Source organism: Mauremys reevesii, linkage group 1, assembly GCF_016161935.1.
Source record: "Mauremys reevesii isolate NIE-2019 linkage group 1, ASM1616193v1, whole genome shotgun sequence".
In the NCBI taxonomy this organism is placed as follows: Eukaryota; Metazoa; Chordata; order Testudines; family Geoemydidae; genus Mauremys; species Mauremys reevesii.
In genome coordinates, this window is record NC_052623.1 from 114,457,401 (window position 1) to 114,477,930 (window position 20,530).

Genomic DNA, 20,530 nt, shown 5'->3' on the forward strand with positions numbered 1-20,530 from the left:
CAAGGTGAGTAACCTTATGTGAACGCTCACTGGGAGGATGAGGGCAGGGGTGATTGGTGTGCAAGAGTAGTTGGTAATAGGGGATGAGGGGTTTTTGGTCTGCAGTGAAGGCTGGGGGTATTATGGGAAGGGGAGTAAATGGAAAATGTGTGCTGGGGAGGGAAGAGGGGGGGTTGGGGAACTCGGGTAAGAGGGAAGGTGACAGGGATTAGGAAGAACTGGAGAGGTTGAAGAATGTGAGGGATATCTGAAGAATTTGGCAATTTAGGAGTGAGAAGACCCTGTCAGCCCTTAATTTTCCCATTCCCATGTGTGTGCTGGGATCTGGTGGAGCCCTACCCCTCTGCGGGGGTCTGAGTCACTCTCCTGCTTATTGTGTGTTCTGGAATCTGGGGGGAACCCTGTTCTTCTTGGAGTATCTAAACCCGTTTTTCCTATCCTTTCATGTGAGCTGGCATCTGAGATGAAGGGAATGAAGGTAACACAAATTTAAACATCTGAAATTTAGAAAATGAACAGTGAAGATGCATATTGCCCCTGTGTGGGACGGGAGGCTGGCCAGTGTGTGGGAGGGAGGGGGCCCCATTTGGAGGAGGGGCTGTTTGGGTGCCTTGGGTCATGGCTGGGGAAGCCTGGCTGAAGCAGGGAGCGAGGGTCCCAACTCAATGTGTAGCTCAGGCTACATAACCAAGATAGTGTGCAACTTTCCAGGATTCTGCTGCCTGTAATATGTGTACTGAGCAGTATAGGGCAGAAAGACTGCAAGGATCAGCATTTTACATGTGAATGGCTTCTGCATTGCCTTCTAATGTCTTAATAGGAAGTGAAGGGGTGGGGGAGCTGGAAACGATGGCAGGGGGGATACATGTTGTGGGGAACGGTGGGTAGGAGAGAGAGACACCACTTTTCTCTCTCACACTTAAGGTTACTGTAACAACCATACACTACAACAGCTAAGGTTTGGCACGTACACAGCAGATAAGATTTCTCTCACCAGCCCTGTTAGTAGCTACACATTTGCAAACATTTCAAAGTATGACCATTATCCCTACTCTACTGGAGGGGTGGAGGAGCACTGAGGAATCACACAGGAGCTGAGTGGACTAGTGGAAAGACCACTGAACTGAAACTGTTCCCAGCTCTGCCACTGGCCTGCTGAGTGACCTTGGGTAAGTCGCTTCACCTCTCTATGCCTCAGTTTCCAATTTGTAACATGGGAATAGTGATGGAAAGTTCTTTATCTATTGATTAAAAGCACTATATAAAAGCTAGGTCTTTTATTAACTATCTCCAGTAGCATATCAACTGCAAACCTAGGTGACAACTACAATTGTCTAAGTGACCACTAACTCTACCAACAAACATTTCTCTTTGTTCAAAAAATTAGGAAATTACTTTGTTAATGCAGAGTTCAGCTAATACAGATGCATCCCAATCTAGTACAAGATAAGATGGCCTGACAAAATAATGAATAGGAATGTTTTGTCCAAGATACCAGGAATAAAGGGCAGTAACAAACATGTCATGAAATACATAAGGTGGTGTGTTAGTTGTTTATGTACGTATGTCTTAATCTATAAATGATGGGCTACTTCACCTTAATTCTTTGTGTGGCCTGGAGGAGAGCAGAAATTCTCACTGCTGACTGAGCTGTTTCTTGCAATAGGGCACTCATGTGTTAGCATACCTGTAATCACAGACCCAAGGGGACTAGGACTGTGCCTTGATGACAGTAAACCTGGCCTTTGCCACTAAATCGTGCCTGTGTTCTTTCATTATAAGTAACATGGAAGTTTGCTGAACAAACATCTGCTGCTAATAATAATCAAGGACAGATGCTCTGGACAGATTGAACTGCTACTAAGGCAATGATGTTCTGGTCTTCAGCATTTAATAACACCGGTGACACTATTGAAGCTGCTGACCCAGCTATCTGTGCAGAGGTGGACAGTGCACTAAAAGAAAACACACGCAAGCCAACTGACAACAACTCCCATTCTGCCTTTTCACTGTATTGGACTTGTCCTTGTCCTTTGCTCAAACACGGAGCTCACTACCCCAACAAAATACCACACTTGTAACATTTAATAACCATTTCATACCCATTTACAACCCTTTCACACTTGCACACAATATTACCTAAACCTATAATTTCCACTACCCACTATTAAATCCACAGATTGCTGTCTCACCCACCTCAGTGCTGGCATCCAGGGCAAGAAGACCCTGCTGCCCTGCTACTGACACAATCTACACAATTCTCTGTTGAAATGATGTAGATTGGAAGCTCAAGGTACACTTGCAATTCTTTTGTTTGATAACATAAATGGGAGACAGACCCAGATCTCCTTCTATCATAATCACAGCTCTTCCAAGCTGCTCGAACTTACTCCTTTACCGTTTGATGCAGCTATAACATAGTGAATGCAGCTGGAGTGCATGCACAGATGATTCTGAGTGACTATTGCCAGCTAAATGCCTTTTGCCATATAGTTAGATAGGAGATAGTTTTAGGGGTACACTTCCATTTCGGACCCGTGTCTCTCCTCATGGGCAAGAAGTGATCTCTGTATGAACCCTCCCCCCCCCCCCCCCCCAGACACACACACCAAACAAACAAACGAAAAAACCCTTTGTTCTTGATACAGTTGTAGGAGAGTAGCCAAGGATCCCCAGCTTTAAAAGCTGCATCAAGTACCACAAACCCTTTCTGCTCAGATTACCACACTTATCTACTCCCTGGGGGAAACCCACATCCCTTCCAGGTGCAGTGTGCAGGATGTTCCTGAGTAGGACCAAACAGTCGAGAGGCGTTTCAACTCTGAGGTTCCTCATGGAGAAGTCCACAAAGGCAGGAACACCACCTGTACATCATCCTGAAGAAGGTAGGAGTGGCACCTCTTTTTGGTCCCAGGTGGTTCTATGATCTTCTGTGCCAAGAGACTTTGGAAAGTAAAGCCAGGACAGATGGGGGAAGGGAGATAAGTGTTCCCAAAAGGACAAGAGGGAAGTTTCCAGCTTCAAGCCCTCTAAGAAGAGGCAAAAATCCCCATACTGTACTGAATCATTGGGAACTTCATACTCTGGAGTGGAACTAGGACAAGAGAGCTGTACTTCCAGTGCTGGGATTGGTACTCAACACTAAAATCTGTCATGTCAGCACTGCCAGGTCTGGCGCCCCCGTTGGTGACTCGGCTTACAGAAACAACTCTGTTTGACTCCAGCTTGTTTCTCGATTCCAAATGACATCTTTGTGCTCCAAGAACTGGATTCATCATTACTTTCCGACCCCAGTACCCAATATTGAGACTTCAGCCAGCACTGAACTCCCTGTGGTACCTCTCTCTGTCCCTGTCTTCGAGTAGGGACCAGACTGTTGCTGGTACCATGGAGTTGAGGCAAATTATCACCATCTTATTCAGCACTGAGGGTTCACCCACTGAATCCAGGCCTGAAATTCTTTATGTTGGAAGAGCATTATGGCAGACACCCATCCCTGGGCTATATACCCCAAGGGGTCCTTGTGTGATTTGAGCCTAAGTGGAATATTGGGAGTCTCCAGGGTATCTCACCACTCCCATTTGAGAGAGTACTCTCCCTACTTCTCCTGATACCCAGCACCATGGTCTTGCACCAGGGGGGCATGATATCCTACAACAACAATATTGGGGATCTCCAGGGAGGAGGCGCATCAGCGTCTTTAAGATATGCAACTATTTAATTCCAGGAGTTATGTAAGAAGGTGCCAGACTCACTAGAAACCCCACTAAAAGAGGTCCAGGAAGCCCAGTCCAGACTGCTGGACATCCATCATAGGTCTAAGTAGAGTGGTGCTTCCTTTTAAGGAGACCATCCTTGAATCCACCAAAATATTTTGGTAGGTGTCTGCTCTGGTTCCACTAGTAAGTAGGGTCAAAAGTGGTATATCATACCTGTGAAAAGGTTGGAGTACCTATTCTGTCTCCCACCTCCCAACTCATTGGTGGTGTTAGCAGCCACTGAGTGTAGCAGACAGAAAGAAGCCAGGTCTACACTGAATGGGAAAGATGCAAAGAAACTTGACCTCTCTGGGAGACAGGTGTATTCCTTGGCGCCTCTGCAGTTTTGCATTTCAAACTTTCAAAGGTTGATGGCCAAGTACAACTTTTCCATGTATGACAAATTAGCTATCTTCGCTGTTAAGGTGCCTCAGGCTGTTTTAGAGGCCTGTTCCAGGCCCTGACTGACAGGGAAAAGCAGATGACAAGATCGGCCCTTCAGATAGCCTAAGACATGGCAGCTAGGTCTATGTGATTACTATGGTAATGAAATGCTCGTCATGGCTCACCTCCTTGGAAATCCTGAAGGAATCATAGAATAGAATATCAGGGTTGGAAGGGACCTCAGGAGATCATCTAGTCCAACCCACTGCTCAAAGCAGGACCAATCCCCAGACAGATTTTTGGCCTCCTCAAGGATTGAACTCACAACCCTGGGTTTAGCAGGCCAATGCTCAAACCACTGAGTTATCTCTCCCCTGAAGTACAAACAGGTGGAGGCCCTTCCATTTGAGCATGATCAGCTGTTCAGTGTGAAGTTGGATGAGTCTCTTCACTCATTGAAAGACTCCCAAGCTACACTGTGATCATGGGGTATTTACACATCTACAATTAAAGGAAAACCCAGTAAGCTGCAGTTTAAATGACCAGTCCCACCAGCTTTTTCTCACCAGCAGCAGTATGAACTGCCATGCAAGCATCAAAGTATGCATAGAAGGGTGCCCAGGGACAATCTTACTTTACATTCCAGCCAGCACTTTGATGGGACCTCTTGAGAGCTGTGCATCAACTGTCTCACCACACCTGATAAACCCTTCTGGTATTTCTCCTCCCTTTGCAGACCGACTTGCCAACTTCTTGTCTGCCTAGACGCAAATTACAATGGACAGATGGATGCTAGAAGTCCTCTCTTCAGGATATACCATCCAGTTCTGGGTGCCATTCAATTTCCGCACTTCCACCGAAAATTTTGATCATGGGTGCATCCCACTTAGTTTGGGGAGCACTTGTGGAAGAGCAGGTTGCTTAAGGAAAGTATCAGGAGTCTATGCTTCACGTCATGTTGAAACTGAGAGGAGTCAGACTGGCCTGCAAGCAATTCCTCCTTCACATCTGTGGCAAGTCAGTCCAGGGTTGTTGGACAGCATAATGGCAGTTTATTATATCAACAAGCTGATAGGAGCCACTCTGCACAGAGACTGTAGCCCTTTAGAACTGGTGCAGTCTCATGCAGATTACCCTGACTGATGTCCATTTGTCTGGCATCCAGAACACTCTGAACTACTCTTAAAGCAAACATTTCTCCACAGAATGATATTGGGATCACTGTACGGGGAGCTGCTCTCCCATCCGTCCAACCCCCGTGCATTTGGACCTCCTATACCCAGACACCCCTTCCAAGCCTCACCCAGAACTCCCCATGCCCTCCATACCCGAACCCCACCCCACTGAACCTTCACCCCTCCAATTGGAGCCCCCTGCACCCAGATGACCCCCACTCAGGTCCCTGCACTTAACCCCCCACCCGCTGCACCACCCTGGGCCCCAACCACTTTTACCTGGAAGCCCCTGCAGAGTCCCATTGCTCCTGCACCTGGAACCTCCCCCTCCCCCCCCATAAGAGCCTCTGTGCATTCAGATCCCCCACACACCTAGCTCTCCCATTGAGCTGCCTGCAGAATCCTCACACCGGGATCCCTCCACAGTGAGGCCCATCACACTTGGGTCCTGCTTGGTTGAGCCTGCCTGCCCCTCACCTGGTGTGCCTGGTGCAGAGGACCCAGGGCCCTAGGGGGTTTCTGGGGCAGGCTAAGGCTTTGTGCTGTGTCAGGGTAGGGTGCAGCCTCACCACTGAGTCCTTGTCTCTAGGGTGAGGGGTGGGGAAGCTGCAGGGTGATCTCCCACCTTTGTGCAGCCAGTGGCTTGTGCTCCCCACTGCCATGCTGGAACCTCTGCATTTATTTATTGACAAATAAAATTTGCAGAATTTTAAAATAACGTGCTCAGAATTTTTATTTTTTTGACGCAGAATGCCCTCAGGAGTAATCTCTCTACAAAGGTAGCATTTTTGGTCACTATCATGTCAGCCAGAAAAATTGGGGAGTTGAGGGTGCTCATAGCAGATCTCGTTATACAATTTTCCACAAAGATATGGTAACCATGAAACTTCATCCAAAGATTGTCCCAAAGGTGTATTCTATGGCAATTAATAGACATTAACCAAAGTATTGACTTACTGGTCTGCTACCCTAAACGTCAGTCTAGCAGGGAACTGGTGTGTCACTCACTGGATGTACATAGGACTCTTGCCTTTTAGCTGTAAAGGACTACATCATTTTGAAAGTCGCTTAGGCTCTTTATATCACTTGCAGAATGAATGAAAGGAGAGGCCATTTCCTCCCAGGGGCTGTCAAAATAGATTTTGGGATGCATCCTACTCTGATACATGATGAACAGTGTCCCTCTTGAAGGCAGCATAAGAGCACATTTGACTAATGCTGAGAAAGCATTGGTAGCTTCCCTTAGAGACATCCTATTACTGATGTCTGCAGAGCAGCAACTTGGAGTTCCATATGCATAGTTCTAGATGCTATGCACTGATGGAAGTAGCTGCCTGTGGTGCTTCTTTGGGCAGCCAGTTCTGCAATCTGTTGCATTATAGTGCCCCGTGCACCCTCCTCATTGAAAGAGACACTGCTTGTGAATCATGTGGAGTACCCTATACATAGGGACAATCGCTCAAAGAATATGGGTTACTCATCTTGTAGTAACTTGATTTCTTCGAGATGTGTAGTCCCTATGTGTAGTGTACTATTCAACCTTCGCCTTCACTGCCTGGTTTTCCCCAGTGTGAATAGCAGTAGAGAAGGAACTAAGAGGACAATGGTCCAGCACCACCCTTAATCCCCTCAGTGAGGAGAACGAGGGCACATGCACGCACCAGACAGACACTGCTTGGGCAAAATCTCCGGTCTTGGGCTCATAGAGTGCATGCTCAACCTGAAGTGCACTACATATAGGGACAACACATCTCGAGGAATTAAAGTTATCACAACATGAGTAACTCGTCCTTTTAGTTTTATTAATGATAATTTTTGTTGTGGAGGAAAACTTAAGGCAATATTCAGTTGATTCAATTACAAATGTGAAACATCTGGTAACTGCAAATGTCATTACTGGTTGATTATTTTTTGTTGCCATGATTATTACTTCCACCATCTGAGAAGAAAAAAGTCTCAATGTGTAGCATCCAGATAGGAAGTATGTTATTGCATTTTGGAGTCTAATAGTTCTCTGCAGCTTTCTGATTTCCTTCTCCCTTATCCCCACCAATGGTGCCATTTTGGGTGTGGTGCTTGAGGAAACGTCTGTGTGAGTGAATGTATTTTTCAGAGTTGGAAGACCTCTTTTCTGCTTTCTCTCTCTCCTCCCCCCCACCCCCAGGCTCCAATCAGGGGGAATATTTTGATTGTTTATGCCATTATATTAATTTTAGACATCTGCTTGGGCATAATTTTAAAGACTGCCTGAATTTGACTAGACCACAGCCAATCTGAACCCTAGCCCAAGTGCATTGAGTTGTTTTCATACCTGATCCAAATACTAATAGTCGGTTCTGTCAGGTTTGTGTCAGATTGCAAAGGTCTATTCACCAACCCAGACTCCATTTTCTTAACTTTGTTTCCTTCAGTGGAACTGGGGGGACAAATTACCCACCCTGCTCCAGCCCAGTGAGTCAGTTCCCCACTCCTTTGGGCCACTGCCTCATCCTTAGGTTTTGGCCTGGCTGCTCCCCACATCCTGTATCTGTCATCTATCTCCAGCCACCTTCTGCGCATGGGGCTGGTGTGGTGATAGCTGAATGCCCCATTCCAGCCAGCCACCATCACTTCACTGCTAGGTCTGTGCTGTGGAGTGAGTGTGCTGAAAAGTCTCAGCATTTCTCATTCTGCAGTGTACAAATGCAGGAAAGTGCCAGTCTTGGGCAGGAGTGGGGTACACAACCATCACTGCACCAAAGCCACAAGCAGGAGGAGGTGATCAGAGACTACTGGACCTGAGCCGAAAAGTGTCAGGCTGTCTTTAGTTCAACCTGAACCTAACACTTGTTGTCAGGTCCCATTGAGTTTGAGTCAGGTTGTTTGTATGTGGTATTGTTGAATGTATTTTAGAAGTATATACTTTTTTGTTTTACAGAAATGGCTCAGGGATCAATCAGCAGTGTATATGTAACAACATCATCAGGTTCCACTTCAGACGTCACTAGATTTTCTGCCAGGTAAGTTAATGCATAAATTAGCTTTAGCCTGTATTCCATGAGCTGTTCTGTCACTAGTTTTGCTTCGGCTACATGGTAAACGAGGTGTATCAGATTTTTTTTTTTAAGGTAATTCTGAGAGAGTTGTTGTTTTTGCTATAATTACTGGTATTTCTTACCAGTGCCCATCTACTTCTTGGTGAGCAAATGGACCATCACTTAAAGTAGTACAGCAGCTACCTCCTTTTGACATCTTCATATAAATGAATTGTGGTTAATATATGATGAGCTAAGCAGTATCCTGTCACAAAACATGGGGAAATAAATTAGCTAGACTAGGATTAGTAGAGAATAGTTTAGGTTTTAAGTTTAGGGAAGGACTTTTTTTGCGTCACAAAGATACTATCTGGGCAGGATTCTCGTTTGGTCATGGCTTCCTAGCACGAGGTAGGAAGAACTTAATTTCTTTGCTCATTGACAGCAACAGTAGTGGTCAGTTACCCTCTTTATGCACCACTGTAGCCATTTACCCGCTCTGAGCTTTCCCATTTCCTCCTCTCTTTCTTGCTCATATTATGAGTATTAGCTTAGTTTTTGGTGCCTCTTGCAGCAGACATGCTAATATTTAAGACACCTGTGCAAGAGCTGTAGGTGGCCTTACATTTAATCTTATAATAGCAGCATTAAAAAGCAAATATTGAAAAGGGACAAATTAACTCAACATAGCCAGCCAGTGAATTAGCTACAAAAGTGTCATTTCTAACCCCCATTGTCTCGAAGATCATCCGTTCAGCCTTCTCCAAAAGCTGCATCAAATACTATAAATGGCTTTTGTTGCACGCACAAAAGGTCACCAGATCTGGGTGGTTTTGGATGAAGGAGGGTGAGGGGAGCAAGTTCCAGAGTCCCTTTACTATTTTCGTACCTTGATGTCCTTCTGCCTACAGGGACCAACCTGAACTGCCCATGGCACCCCCTCACCAGCACACACACACTGTCACACTCTCCCTCTCTCTCTTACGGTATGGGATGGACCAGCATAATTGCAATCCCCAGGTTGTGAATCTCTCTTTCAGGACATGTCTTAATTCACTTGCTTTCCACTAGCTGAAAATCTTGTGTTGATGGGATACCTTTCGACGGGGAAAATTTAAATCTGTGATTCTTTTTCTCTGAAGATACCATTCTGGCAGCTTTCCGTCTCTGTCACCTTACCTCAGAGTTTGAAAGGGGAACTGTTTGTGGGCACGGTACCTGGCTTTATTGCTCTGTCACATTAAAGCACTAAGTTTTGAAATAGTTTTGTTAGTGGGTGGGCTTATTTTTCTTTTACTGCATGTTCAAGTCAGGACTGGACAGTTCCAACAGAAATGATTAAACTTCGGGATGATTCAGATAATCCAGGAAGTTTTTGGAATGTGTAGGGGACAATTTCCTGATGCAAGTGCTGGAGGAACCAACTAGGGGCAGAGCTCTTCTTGACCTGCTGCTCACAAACAGGGAAGAATTAGTAGGGGAAGCAAAAGTGGATGGGAACCTGGGAGGCAGTGACCATGAGGTGGTCGAGTTCAGGATCCTGACACAAAGAAGAGAGCAACAGAATATGGACCCTGAACTTCAGAAAAGCAGACTTTGACTCCCTCAGGGAACTGATGGGCAGGATCCACTGGGAGAATAACATGCGGGGTGGGGGGAGGAAGTAGTCCAGGAGAGCTGGCGGTATTTTAAAGAATCCTTATTGAAGTTGCAGGAACAAACCATCCCATTGTGTAGAAAGAATAGTAAATATGGCAGGCAATCAGCTTGACTTAACAGTGAAATCCTTGCTGATCTTAAACACAAAAAAGAAACTTACAAGAAGTGGAAGATTGTACAAATGACCAGGGAGGTCTATAAAAATATTGCTCAGGCATGCAGGAGTGAAATCAGGAAGGCCAAATCACACTTGGAGTTGCAGCTAGCAAGAGATGTTCAAAGTAACAAGAAGGGTTTCTTCAGGTATGTTAGCAACAAGAAGTTCAAGGAAAGTGTGGGCCCATTATTGAATGAGGGAGGCAACCAAGTGACAGAGGATGTGGAAAAAGCATGCATCTGAGGGTGCTAAAGGAGTTAGCGGATGTGATTGCAGAGCCATTGGCCATTATCTTTGAAAACACATGGTGATTGGTGGAGGTCCCGGATGACTGGAAAAAGGCTAATGTAGTGCCTATCTTTAACAAAGGGAAGGAGGAGGATCCGGGGAACTACAGGCCAGTCAGCCTTACCTCAGTCCCTGGAAAAATCATGGAGCAGGTCCTCAAGGAATCAATTTTGAAGCACTTTGAGGAGAGGAAAGTGATCAGGAACAGTCAGCATGGATTCACCAAGGGCAAGTCATGTCTGACTAATGTAATTGCCTTCTATGACCAGATAGTGGCTCTGTGGATGAGGGGAAAGCAGTGGACGTGTTATTTCTTTACTTTAGCAAAGCTTGTTATACGGTCTCCCATAGTATTCTTGCTGGCAAGTTAAAGTAGTATGGATTGGATGAATGGACTATAAGGTCGATAGAAAGCTGGTTAGATCATCGGGCTCAACGGGTAGTGATCAATGGCTCCATATCTAGTTGGCAGCCGGTATCAAGCGGAGTGCCCCAAGGGTTGCTCCTGGGGCTGGTTTTGTTCAATATCTTCATTAATGATCTGGAGGATGGCGTGGACTGCACCCTCAGTAAGTTTGCAGATGACACTAAACTGGGAGAAGTGGTAGATATGCTGGAGGGTAGAGAGAGGATACAGAGGTACCTAGACAAATTAGAGGATTGGCCAAAAGAAATCTGATGAGGTTAAACAAGGACAAGTGCAGAATCCTACACGTAGGATAGAAGAATCCCATGCACTGCTACAGACTAGGGACCGAATGGCTAGGCAGCAGTTCTGCAGAAAAGGACCTAGGGGTTACAGTGGACAAGAAGCTGGATATGAGTCGACAGTGTGCCCTTGTTGCCAAGAAGGCTAACGGCATTTTGGTCTGTATAAGTTGGGGCATTGCCGGCAGATCGAGGGACGTGATCATTCCCCTCTATTCAACATTGGTGAGGCCTCATCTGGAGTACTATGTCCAGTTTTTGGCCCCACACTACAAGAAGGATGTGGGAAAAATTGGAAAGAATCCAGCGGACGGCAACAAAAATGATTAGGAGTCTGGAGCACATGACTTATGAGGAGGGGCTGAGGGAACTGGGATTGTTTAGTTTGCAGGAGAGAAGAACGAGGGGGGATTTGGTAGCTGCTTTCAATTACCTGAAAGGGGATTCCAAAGAGGATGGTCTCAAGTTGCAGTGGGGGAGGTTTAGGTTGGATATTAGGAAAAAACTTTTTCATTAGGAGGGTGGCGAAGAACTGGAATGTGTTACCTAGGGAGGTGGTGGAATCTCCTTCCTTAGAGGTTTTTAAGGTCAGGCTTGACAAAGCCCTGGCTGGGATGATTTAGTTGGGAATTGGTCCTGTTTTGAGAGGGTTGGACTAGATGACCTTCTGAGGTCCCTTCCAACCCTGATACTCTATGATTCCATGAGAACTACCAGTGTGGGAAGGGTGGGGAATTCTTCCTATCTTGTGCTAGGGAGCAGAAGCTCAGGATACTGAGAATACTGCCAGAATATCTTCAGAGAAGCAGAATTACAAAATTAGTAAATTTCTCCCTTTTCACCTTCAAGTTTTCACTAAGTTTCTTATGTAATGATTGGGGCCAAAGTGAATGGGAAACCTTATATACTATAGGTTTTGAAATTTTACCAGGAATCTACTAGCCAGGGGCTCATACTAAGGTGGAGGCTGTGGATCATTGGATTGGTGAGAAAACCACCAATCTTTTCTTTTCACTGGACTTTTAATATGCACACTATCCTTGCTGTGTGCTGGCACCCCTCAACTTTGTACCACCTTGGCTTGTTATGTTGGATAAATTTGTAGAATCCCTTCAACCCTACCTGCTGAGATAGGGAGTTTCTTACGCCCTCATGCATGGGAGAATTTGGGTCACCACATATTACCCTTTCTCACTCTATCCAATAATCTTCATTCTCAGGAAGTCAGTTTCCCAGAAATATTTTTGCAAAAATGTAGTGTCTGACTGTTGCTGCTGTTAGTTATCCGGGCAGGAGCTAAACAAATCTGATTTTTCTGTACCGTTAAGTTGTGAGGGGAGGAAGGAATCAGGTGTCTTGGGGAAGGGGGAGACCTGTTCTCTCTTGCAGGAAGTTTAGTGTGTGCTCAATGCTCTTGAAAAGCCAGAAAGTTAATGAAGTTGGAGCCTAGGTTGTCTGGTACTAAATCAGTGCCTGAGCAGGATCTGGCTTTGGGAAATGTAGACAAAATGAACTAATGTAGACACAAAAGCAATCAGATGTAGATGCTATAATATGACTTAATTGCAGAAGCAGCAACTTTCACAAATAAACAACCCAAAACTACATGACAGGGTAGTTCTAGTGTGGATCTTCAACTACTACCCATGGCCCCTGATGTACCAAAAACCTGAGGGTGAGTGAAGATCATGCCACATCTGCACCCTCAGGTCTTCCAAGGGACCCTGATGCAGTGTAAAAGTCCTGACTCCCTCTCTTCCTCTGCACCAAAGGTAGGAAAGATGAGATGAGGAGGAGTCACAAGTTGTACTACACAGAGGCATAACCTTTCACTATGCCATATGGTTGCCCAGAACCAATCCTAAACAACGGACTGGATTTTAGGGTTCAGCTGAGCACTTCCTAACCCACCAACCACACTGGAATGCACCACAGAGGACAGCAGTCAGCGTGGATGCCCTGCCAATTAGCTACAAAAGAATCTACCCACTATTTCAAGTCCTTCAACAAAATATCTGACTCACTGTCAAATGTACTCCATTCTCTCAGCACCGGGGAGAGATTGTTTTATCATAGGAAATTGCTTCGTCATCATTCTGTACTGACCGGTTTCTAAGTTCAATTTGCTTGTGAAAGAAGTGAACTTTTAGTATTACTACATTTAAAAAAAAACAAAACAGCAATCACATGTCTTGTCTTGGTGTGTTGCAGTGAGTCCGTTTCTGGCACAGACTGCACTTTCTATACTAATGCTGACACATCTGATTTAAAACAAAAAAAACCTCCTAGCTGAAATCCATTTATTGCAGGAGGTGGAACACGTTGTGTGGGTTTTTTTATTGTTTTGTTTTGTTGCCCTATGGATCCTGAAGCAACTGCTTTAGTTCTTTTTTTGTTTTTGTTTGTTTGTTTGCTTGTTTTTAACTTCTGCAGTTGGGTTCCTTCTTTTTGGGGTACTTGTGTTCCAACTGCAAACACATGCCATTTTGGCTTCCTCCCTTTTCCCAGGCCTTTTCTGAAAAAGACTGCAGAGCATGCAACAAAAAATCTTAAGATTTTTTTTTTAATCAAATTTACTTTTCTTGTGAGATTCCATAGCCTCCTATTTTGGCCAAGTCAAAAAAATACTACAAATAAGATATTTCAGACATATTCCACACATGCAAAAATGCATGTGAATGGTATGAAAATTAAAGTACACACTATTATATCAAACCATTGAACCTGAGATTATGTTCAAAGGATGATCCAGAGTTGCAGTCAGTTCTTTCTTTATGGCTTTGCTCATCCCTACTTATGATTTGGCTAATCATATGTGAATTTGTCATTTCTCAGCTGATATTTTGTTTCCATCAGGTTTGGAAACTATACTACTAAATTGTCTGTATATGTTTTACAAACAATCCTCTTAAAATACCACTGCGTCAGATAAGTATGCCTATATTACTGAAAAACTGAAAAGTTAATGACTCGCCCTCAACTATTCATTGAGTTAGTGGCAGAGCTGGGATTAGAACTGGCTCCTAGTCCCGTGTTCATTGAGCCACTGGTATTTTAATTCTTATATGTTTGTGTTACTAGTACAATATTAGTAATATTAGTGAGTGATGTAACTTCAGTATTTCACAATTCATATATTTAAAATTTAACTGCTACTTAAAGTATAGCACACAAAGTAAAGTAAAGCCACATTTCTTTTGTGAAATGGTTCTGTACCATTATTATTTGTCATACATATTGTAATTAAGGTGAACAGCGCAGTGTTCCACATTTCCAGTCTCTTATTTATGCCATTTAGATTTGCATCACTCTTATATTTTACCCTTTTATATTCTTAAACATTGAAATACTTATCACTCTCTCTTAACAATGATACATTATCCTTACAAGTGTGTATTAATATATATTTTATTTATATTTTATGAGGGACAGTTGGTAAGTAGTTCATCACTAGTAATCAAGGAGAACGTTAAATAACATTTGTGAGGGATACATACTTTTAAATTAGCAGGTCTTGATAATTTTCACCCAAGAGTCCTAGAAGAATTGACTGAGGAGATTTGTTTTGTTGATGTTAGATTTTAATATGTGTTGGAATGCAGAAAGGCTGGAATCACAGAAGGCTGGAAATGTGCTAATGTATCAATATTTATGAAGGGAAAGCAGCATGACCTTTGGTAATTTCAGGCCAGTTAGTCTGCCATAATTCCCAGACAAAATAAGGGAAAAGCTGATATGGTACTCCATAAATAGAGAAGTAAAGGATAGGAATATAATTAATGCTAGTCAACATGGTTTTATTGAAAATAGGTCTTATCTAGTAAACTTGTTTCCATTTTTTGATGAGCTATAAAAAGTTTAGTTAATAAAGGTAACTAGATTTAATATTCTTAGGCTTTTGTAAGGTGTTTGACTGAGTACCACAGAACATTGATTTTTTTTTTAAAGTATCACTGTACAATATCAAGCACATCTTAAAGGAATTAGCTGGTAAATTAAGAAGCCTGAGTGGCTGTCTATGGGGAATCATTAAATGGGAGCCTGACATTAGTCAGAGTGGTAAATAACAAGGACAAAGGAAATCATAGAGAGCAATCAGGGGTGTATTCTACACTGTGCAACAGTGCAAATTAGAGGGGTGTGAATTGTAGAGTGCCTTAACTGCCCTGTGTAGACCTTGCTGGCACGAACCAAAAAGTAATGTTAATGTGCACTGAGTACCTTTTTGTTTGTACCAGTAGGATCTTTTCGGGGCAGTGAGAGTGTAACGTATTAGTGCACTCTACAGTTCATACCCCTGTTGTTCACGCTAGTTCGATTATTTGGTAAACTGGGCTCATTCATACTTTTTTTTTTTAATACAGCTGATTGCAAGGTTATATATTTAGAAGTAAATAATGCAGGCTGTACCTACATAATGGGGGAAAATGCCTTACAGGGAGAGACTTGGAGCTCTGTTAAGTTAATCAAAAAGAAGATTGAGATGACTTGATTGTGGATAAGTACCTTCACAGGAAGAAAATACTAGGTACTAAAGAGTTCTTTAATCTAGGGAGGAAAGGCATAACAAGAACCAATGGCTGAAAGTTAAAGCCAGACAAATTCAAGTGAGAAATAAGGCACAGATTTGTAACAGAATGATTAACCATTGTAACAAACTATCAAGGGAAGTCATGAATTCTCTACTTGAAGTCTTTCACCTGGTCTACACTAGACTAGATGCGATAAATCGACCCCCGCTGGATCGATGGGTGCCCATTGATCCGGCGGGTAGTATAGACATACCCTTTGAATCAAGACTGGATGCCTTCTGGAAAATATGCCTTAGTTTTGATGATATTCTATGGCCTTTATAATTAAGGGTATGAAATGATGATTTGATGCTTCCTTCTGGCCTTAAAACACTAAACTTATTTGGAGTGAAATCTGGTAAGCAGACTTTTGAATGGCTAAAATGTTCTTTGGACTATTTTTCAGTGGTACATTTAAACTATAGGAGAAGGTGCAAGTGTCTTCCCTCTCTGATTTGTTTAGCTGTTTTTAACTGTTGCAATTTGCCTTTGAATATGGATTTGCAATCTTGGGAAGGAAACCATTTAAAAAATGTGATTAATAATGAAATATCGCACCAGTTACAAAAGTAGGTGTTTGGAGTGGTGAAGAGAAGTAGATAAAACCCTGATGACTCTTTTCCTGGAAATGTTCAAAGTTTCATTAAGTGTTACACCTCAGTTACACTTCAGTTACAAGTAACAGTTTAATTAACATTTCTCACTTTTTAAAAAAACTTAATTTTCTTACTTCAGTGACTTTACCAATGGTGGAGACGGGATGTTAGCAACAAGTTCCAATGGATCGCAGTACAGTGGCTCCAGAGTTGAAACACCAGTCTCTTATGTTGGAGATGATGACGAGGAGGATGATGACTTTAATGAAAATGACGATGATGACTGATCCTTTTTGATTGTATACTTTTCAGGAATAAAATTATTCTAGGGAGAGAGCGCACTCACGCGCGCTCTCTCTCTCTCTCTCTATTTTTCTTTCTCTCTCAAAATATACATATATATCTATATCTAGATATATATATTTTGCCCCGTCCCACAAGGAAATTATTGGTAAGCAGTTCTGAGTTTAGAAATTGCACCTCAGATAAGCAAATAAGGATTGTTTTATGTAGGATATTTTTAAATGTGGTGTGGATGTGTGTTTTGATACCAGTGTGTTAATGCAGAGCCTTTATTATTTGCTCTTTTTTTTTTTTTTTTTTACTTGAAGGAAAATGCATTTTCCCCCAAATGTTATTGCTAAGTTTGCTAAAGAAAATGTAGCCACATCAATGAAGAAATAAAATGCTAACTTTCGGTGAGAAATGGGTACACTGAATGGCCATAAGTTTGGAGTGTATTTTGATGACAGCCGTTGTTGAGGGATGGCAAGCTCATGTAGTAGTTGTGGGGATATTGATATTTTTATTTTATTTTATTTTATTTTTTTTGTTAATCATGCAGTGTCCAAAGAACCAAACGAGATCCATTTTACTTTTTTACATGTGAAATTCCATAAATGTTGTGAATTTATTTTCCCTTAAATAATATCTAACATGATTCCATCAAGTTTATATGCTGTTTTCGCTGAATGTTGGGACATATGAATTACAAAGTTTTTGGCAAATGTTTACTGCCAGCTGATGCAGCTATATAAAATGTCTTGAAGGTTTGGAATGAGTTATTGCTTATGGTAAAAATTGCCTGATTTCTTACAGGCAGACTTTGGAAACTTTTTATTATATAGTTGTTTACATACTTATAAGTCTATCATATAAAGACATGTACTGAAACAAATGTTTGTATTTGTTTCATAAGCATCTTCCTGTAATCTATTATAAAGTTGAAATTAAATATAGAGAATGTTTTAAGTTTTTTAACTCAAAATTGTCAATCATTTTTAATAGTTCATTTTTTATAAAAGGAATTTCAGGGCAGGTGGTAGTCTTTTAAAATTTATTCACAAAACATTTAACTGCACAAATACTGTCAGCTGCCTATCTAAGACAGTAGTCTTTTTATTGAAACACAAACTTTTCTGTAATATTTTATGGAATATAAAGAGACTTTAAAATTGTTTGACATGTTTAACCTTGGCACTGTTAGTTTTTATTAATAAAACGCGCATGGGCATTTTTAACAAACTCTGTGTTTTTCTAATTTAGGATTATTCTACCTAGAACATTTAATCTTATTCAGGGTCTTAGCAGATGTCCCCATGGTCAAGTGGAGGCATGAGTATCTAGAAGAACCCATTGGTTTTAAATGGGTAACGAAACAGATGTCCCGCTTCATCATACCCCAGGATGCATGTGTTCCTTTGCACTACTGATGTGAGCAACAATCCTTCCTTAGCAGCTGAGGCAGCCCGATCCACTTTTGCAAGGAAGAGCAGAAGCCACATCTGTATCTGCACAGCCTATCACAATATTTGAATGGCAGCACAAAGACTGGTGGGTCTCCTGAGTTCTAAAACTCATCAGTTAGGATTGGACTAGAAGAAAACATGTTAAGGAAGGGAGGACAGATGGGAGAAGAGGAAGGCTGAAAGTTGGGGACAAAAAAGATAAAAAGAGAGGGTATAAAGCAGTTCCCAGCTGCTTTCTCCAACTGCATTTAGCTGAGGCTCTGGTAGTGGAAAAAAATTAATGAAGTACCTGAGTCTCAAAACCTGCCCCCTTTTCCTCATTTCCTGTCTCTGATTACTTCCACAAAACTGAAGGGAGAGGGTCTGAAATAGAAGCAAGATTGGAGCCGAGGATGAGGAAACTAATCTATTTACACTGCCCCCACTTCAGAAATCCTTCCTAGCAAAGGCAGAAACCAGGAAGTTGAGAATATCCATCCATTGGTTTCTTTTAAATTACTTGTCAGAATTCACTTAATGTGCTCTTCAAGTAATCACCTGCTCAGAATGGATCCCTTTGGTATATGGGGGAAGGAAAGAAAAAGGGAGAGCAAAAGCATGGAAGAGAATGGATTTTGGGAAGAGGAGAAGAGGAAAGGAACTGGCAGAGTGGAAGCGGGGAGGTAAAGAACAGAAAAGGAAAAAGATACTTGAAAGCGGAGAACTTCACAGGGAGACAGAAGGGAGAATTAATGAGAGGTAGTGAGGAGAAAAAAAATGGAAAGCAAAATAAACAGACCCCCACACACCAAGCCCCACTCCCCTAGCACCCAGACTCCTCTGCTCATACCCCCACACCCAGACCCTTCCACTGAACCCCAACCACCTTCACCTCAAAGCCCCTGCAGAGTCCCAGTGCCCCTGCATCTGGAACCCCCCCATCCCTCCCAACAAGCCTCTGTGCATCCAGAACCACCCCACACCTAGACTCCCCACTGAGCTGTCTGCACCCACATTGTCTCACCCCTCCTGGATCCTGCCTGGTTGAGCCTGGCACAGACGGGCAGGGCCCCAGGATGTTTCTGGGGCAGGCCTTGTGCTGTGTCAGGGTTTGGTGCAGACTGACCACTGAGTCACTGTCCCCGGGATGCAGGGGGTAGAGAGGCTGCAGGGTGATCTCCCACCTTCATGCAGCCAGTGGCCTGTGTTCCCCACTGCCACGCTGGACCCTATATGTTCATTTATTGACAAAAAGTTGCAGAATTTTAAAATACCGTGCACAGGATTTTTAATTTTTTGGTGCAGAATTTTTAATTTTTGGCACAGAATGCCCTTGGGAGTAAAGAATAGATTAGAAAATAGAGTATCTGGCATTGGGAGAAGACAATGATAGGGAAGTAACATACTGTCTCTCCCCTCATTTGCCTGCTCATTTTTGTAATATGTCCTGTTGATTACTATTGAATGGGAGGATAATATTTTGTACAGGTTGCAGTGTGCGTATCTGGAAAGTTTCTGCTTCTGAAGTGTGCTTCGCGAGGCATACACAAATTGTTACTGGTCTTGTTGGTTTTCTAAAATGACTCATTTTCTGAAGAAGGTACCACCTTTCCCTTTACGGTAATAGAAGTTCAGAAGGCCTTTGCAAATAAAGTGTTTACCAATTCTGGAATCATAAATTGTTTGGTTTCCCCTATAGAATTTTGCCACTCTTTTGAAAAGAAAAGTGATTTTCTTTTTTTTTTTTAAAAGAACACTTCTGGTCCTCTGCAGCCCAGGATAATTTCTTCACAGGAAGGTAAATAAGTGAAGATATGTGATGCATTGGACCTTGAAGCTGATTGTCTGGCAAATAGTTTAGATGAGGAGATAAGTACAAGAAAGAAAAATCTTTGCATTTCTTCTATAGATGAATACAAGTAACTTTCGTCTGAGTTATGAAACCTTCACCCCAATAGAAAATCTTATTGTGAAATTTGGATGGATTTATTTTTTTTAGTGGACCTCTCTGCCACCATGTGTTAATGCAGCCTTCTTGTTCAAAAAGGGACCTGCACACAAGTCACACAATTAGAATCAACTTCTTGATGGAGGGAGGTGCTGTATATTGCCTTTCTACTTTGATGGCCCACAATCTTCAGTGGGTTTTCCTTACTCTCCTAGATTATTGGAAGCAGAGTAGACATTTTGTCCTGGCTGTTGCATAGTACTACTTCCTCTGAGCCTTTTCCAGATTTCTCTGCCCCAAGAAAGTAGGCTATACACATCTGTGACAGCTTTTTCAGATACATCTAATTTCTTTCTTGTTTGGAAAGTATAAAAGGAATGTCAACTTTTTTTTAAGTTTGACATGCTTTCTCATACCAGTCTTCCTGCTGGGCCAAAGATTGCAGAGAAGGAGAAAGCTAAAAGCCAGAAAATTACTCAGCACAATTACAACCTGGCACAGAAATCCTGGCTTTTCTACCTTGCCAGAAACCTCAGCAGAATCAG

The 20,530-nt window shown here is 42.7% G+C and overlaps 1 protein-coding gene across 10 annotated transcripts in view; it reads left to right on the forward strand.

Moving 5' to 3' along the window:
- Positions 1–17,834, forward strand: part of TFDP1 (transcription factor Dp-1) — a 129,129-nt gene extending 111,295 nt beyond the window's left edge. For 7 of the 10 annotated variants that reach the window (XM_039539727.1, XM_039539748.1, XM_039539740.1 and 4 more), the window contains 3 exons: positions 2,766–2,885; positions 8,235–8,316; positions 16,450–17,834. In XM_039539727.1, the coding sequence (XP_039395661.1) occupies positions 2,766–2,885; positions 8,235–8,316; positions 16,450–16,597 (350 nt within the window). In that variant the 3' untranslated portion in view covers positions 16,598–17,834. Of the gene's footprint in view, positions 1–2,765; positions 2,886–4,878; positions 4,923–8,234; positions 8,317–16,449 lie in introns of those variants that run through there. The other 3 variants (XM_039539751.1, XM_039539762.1, XM_039539769.1) reach the window with 2 other exon arrangements.
- Positions 17,835–20,530: the final 2,696 nt, after the last annotated feature.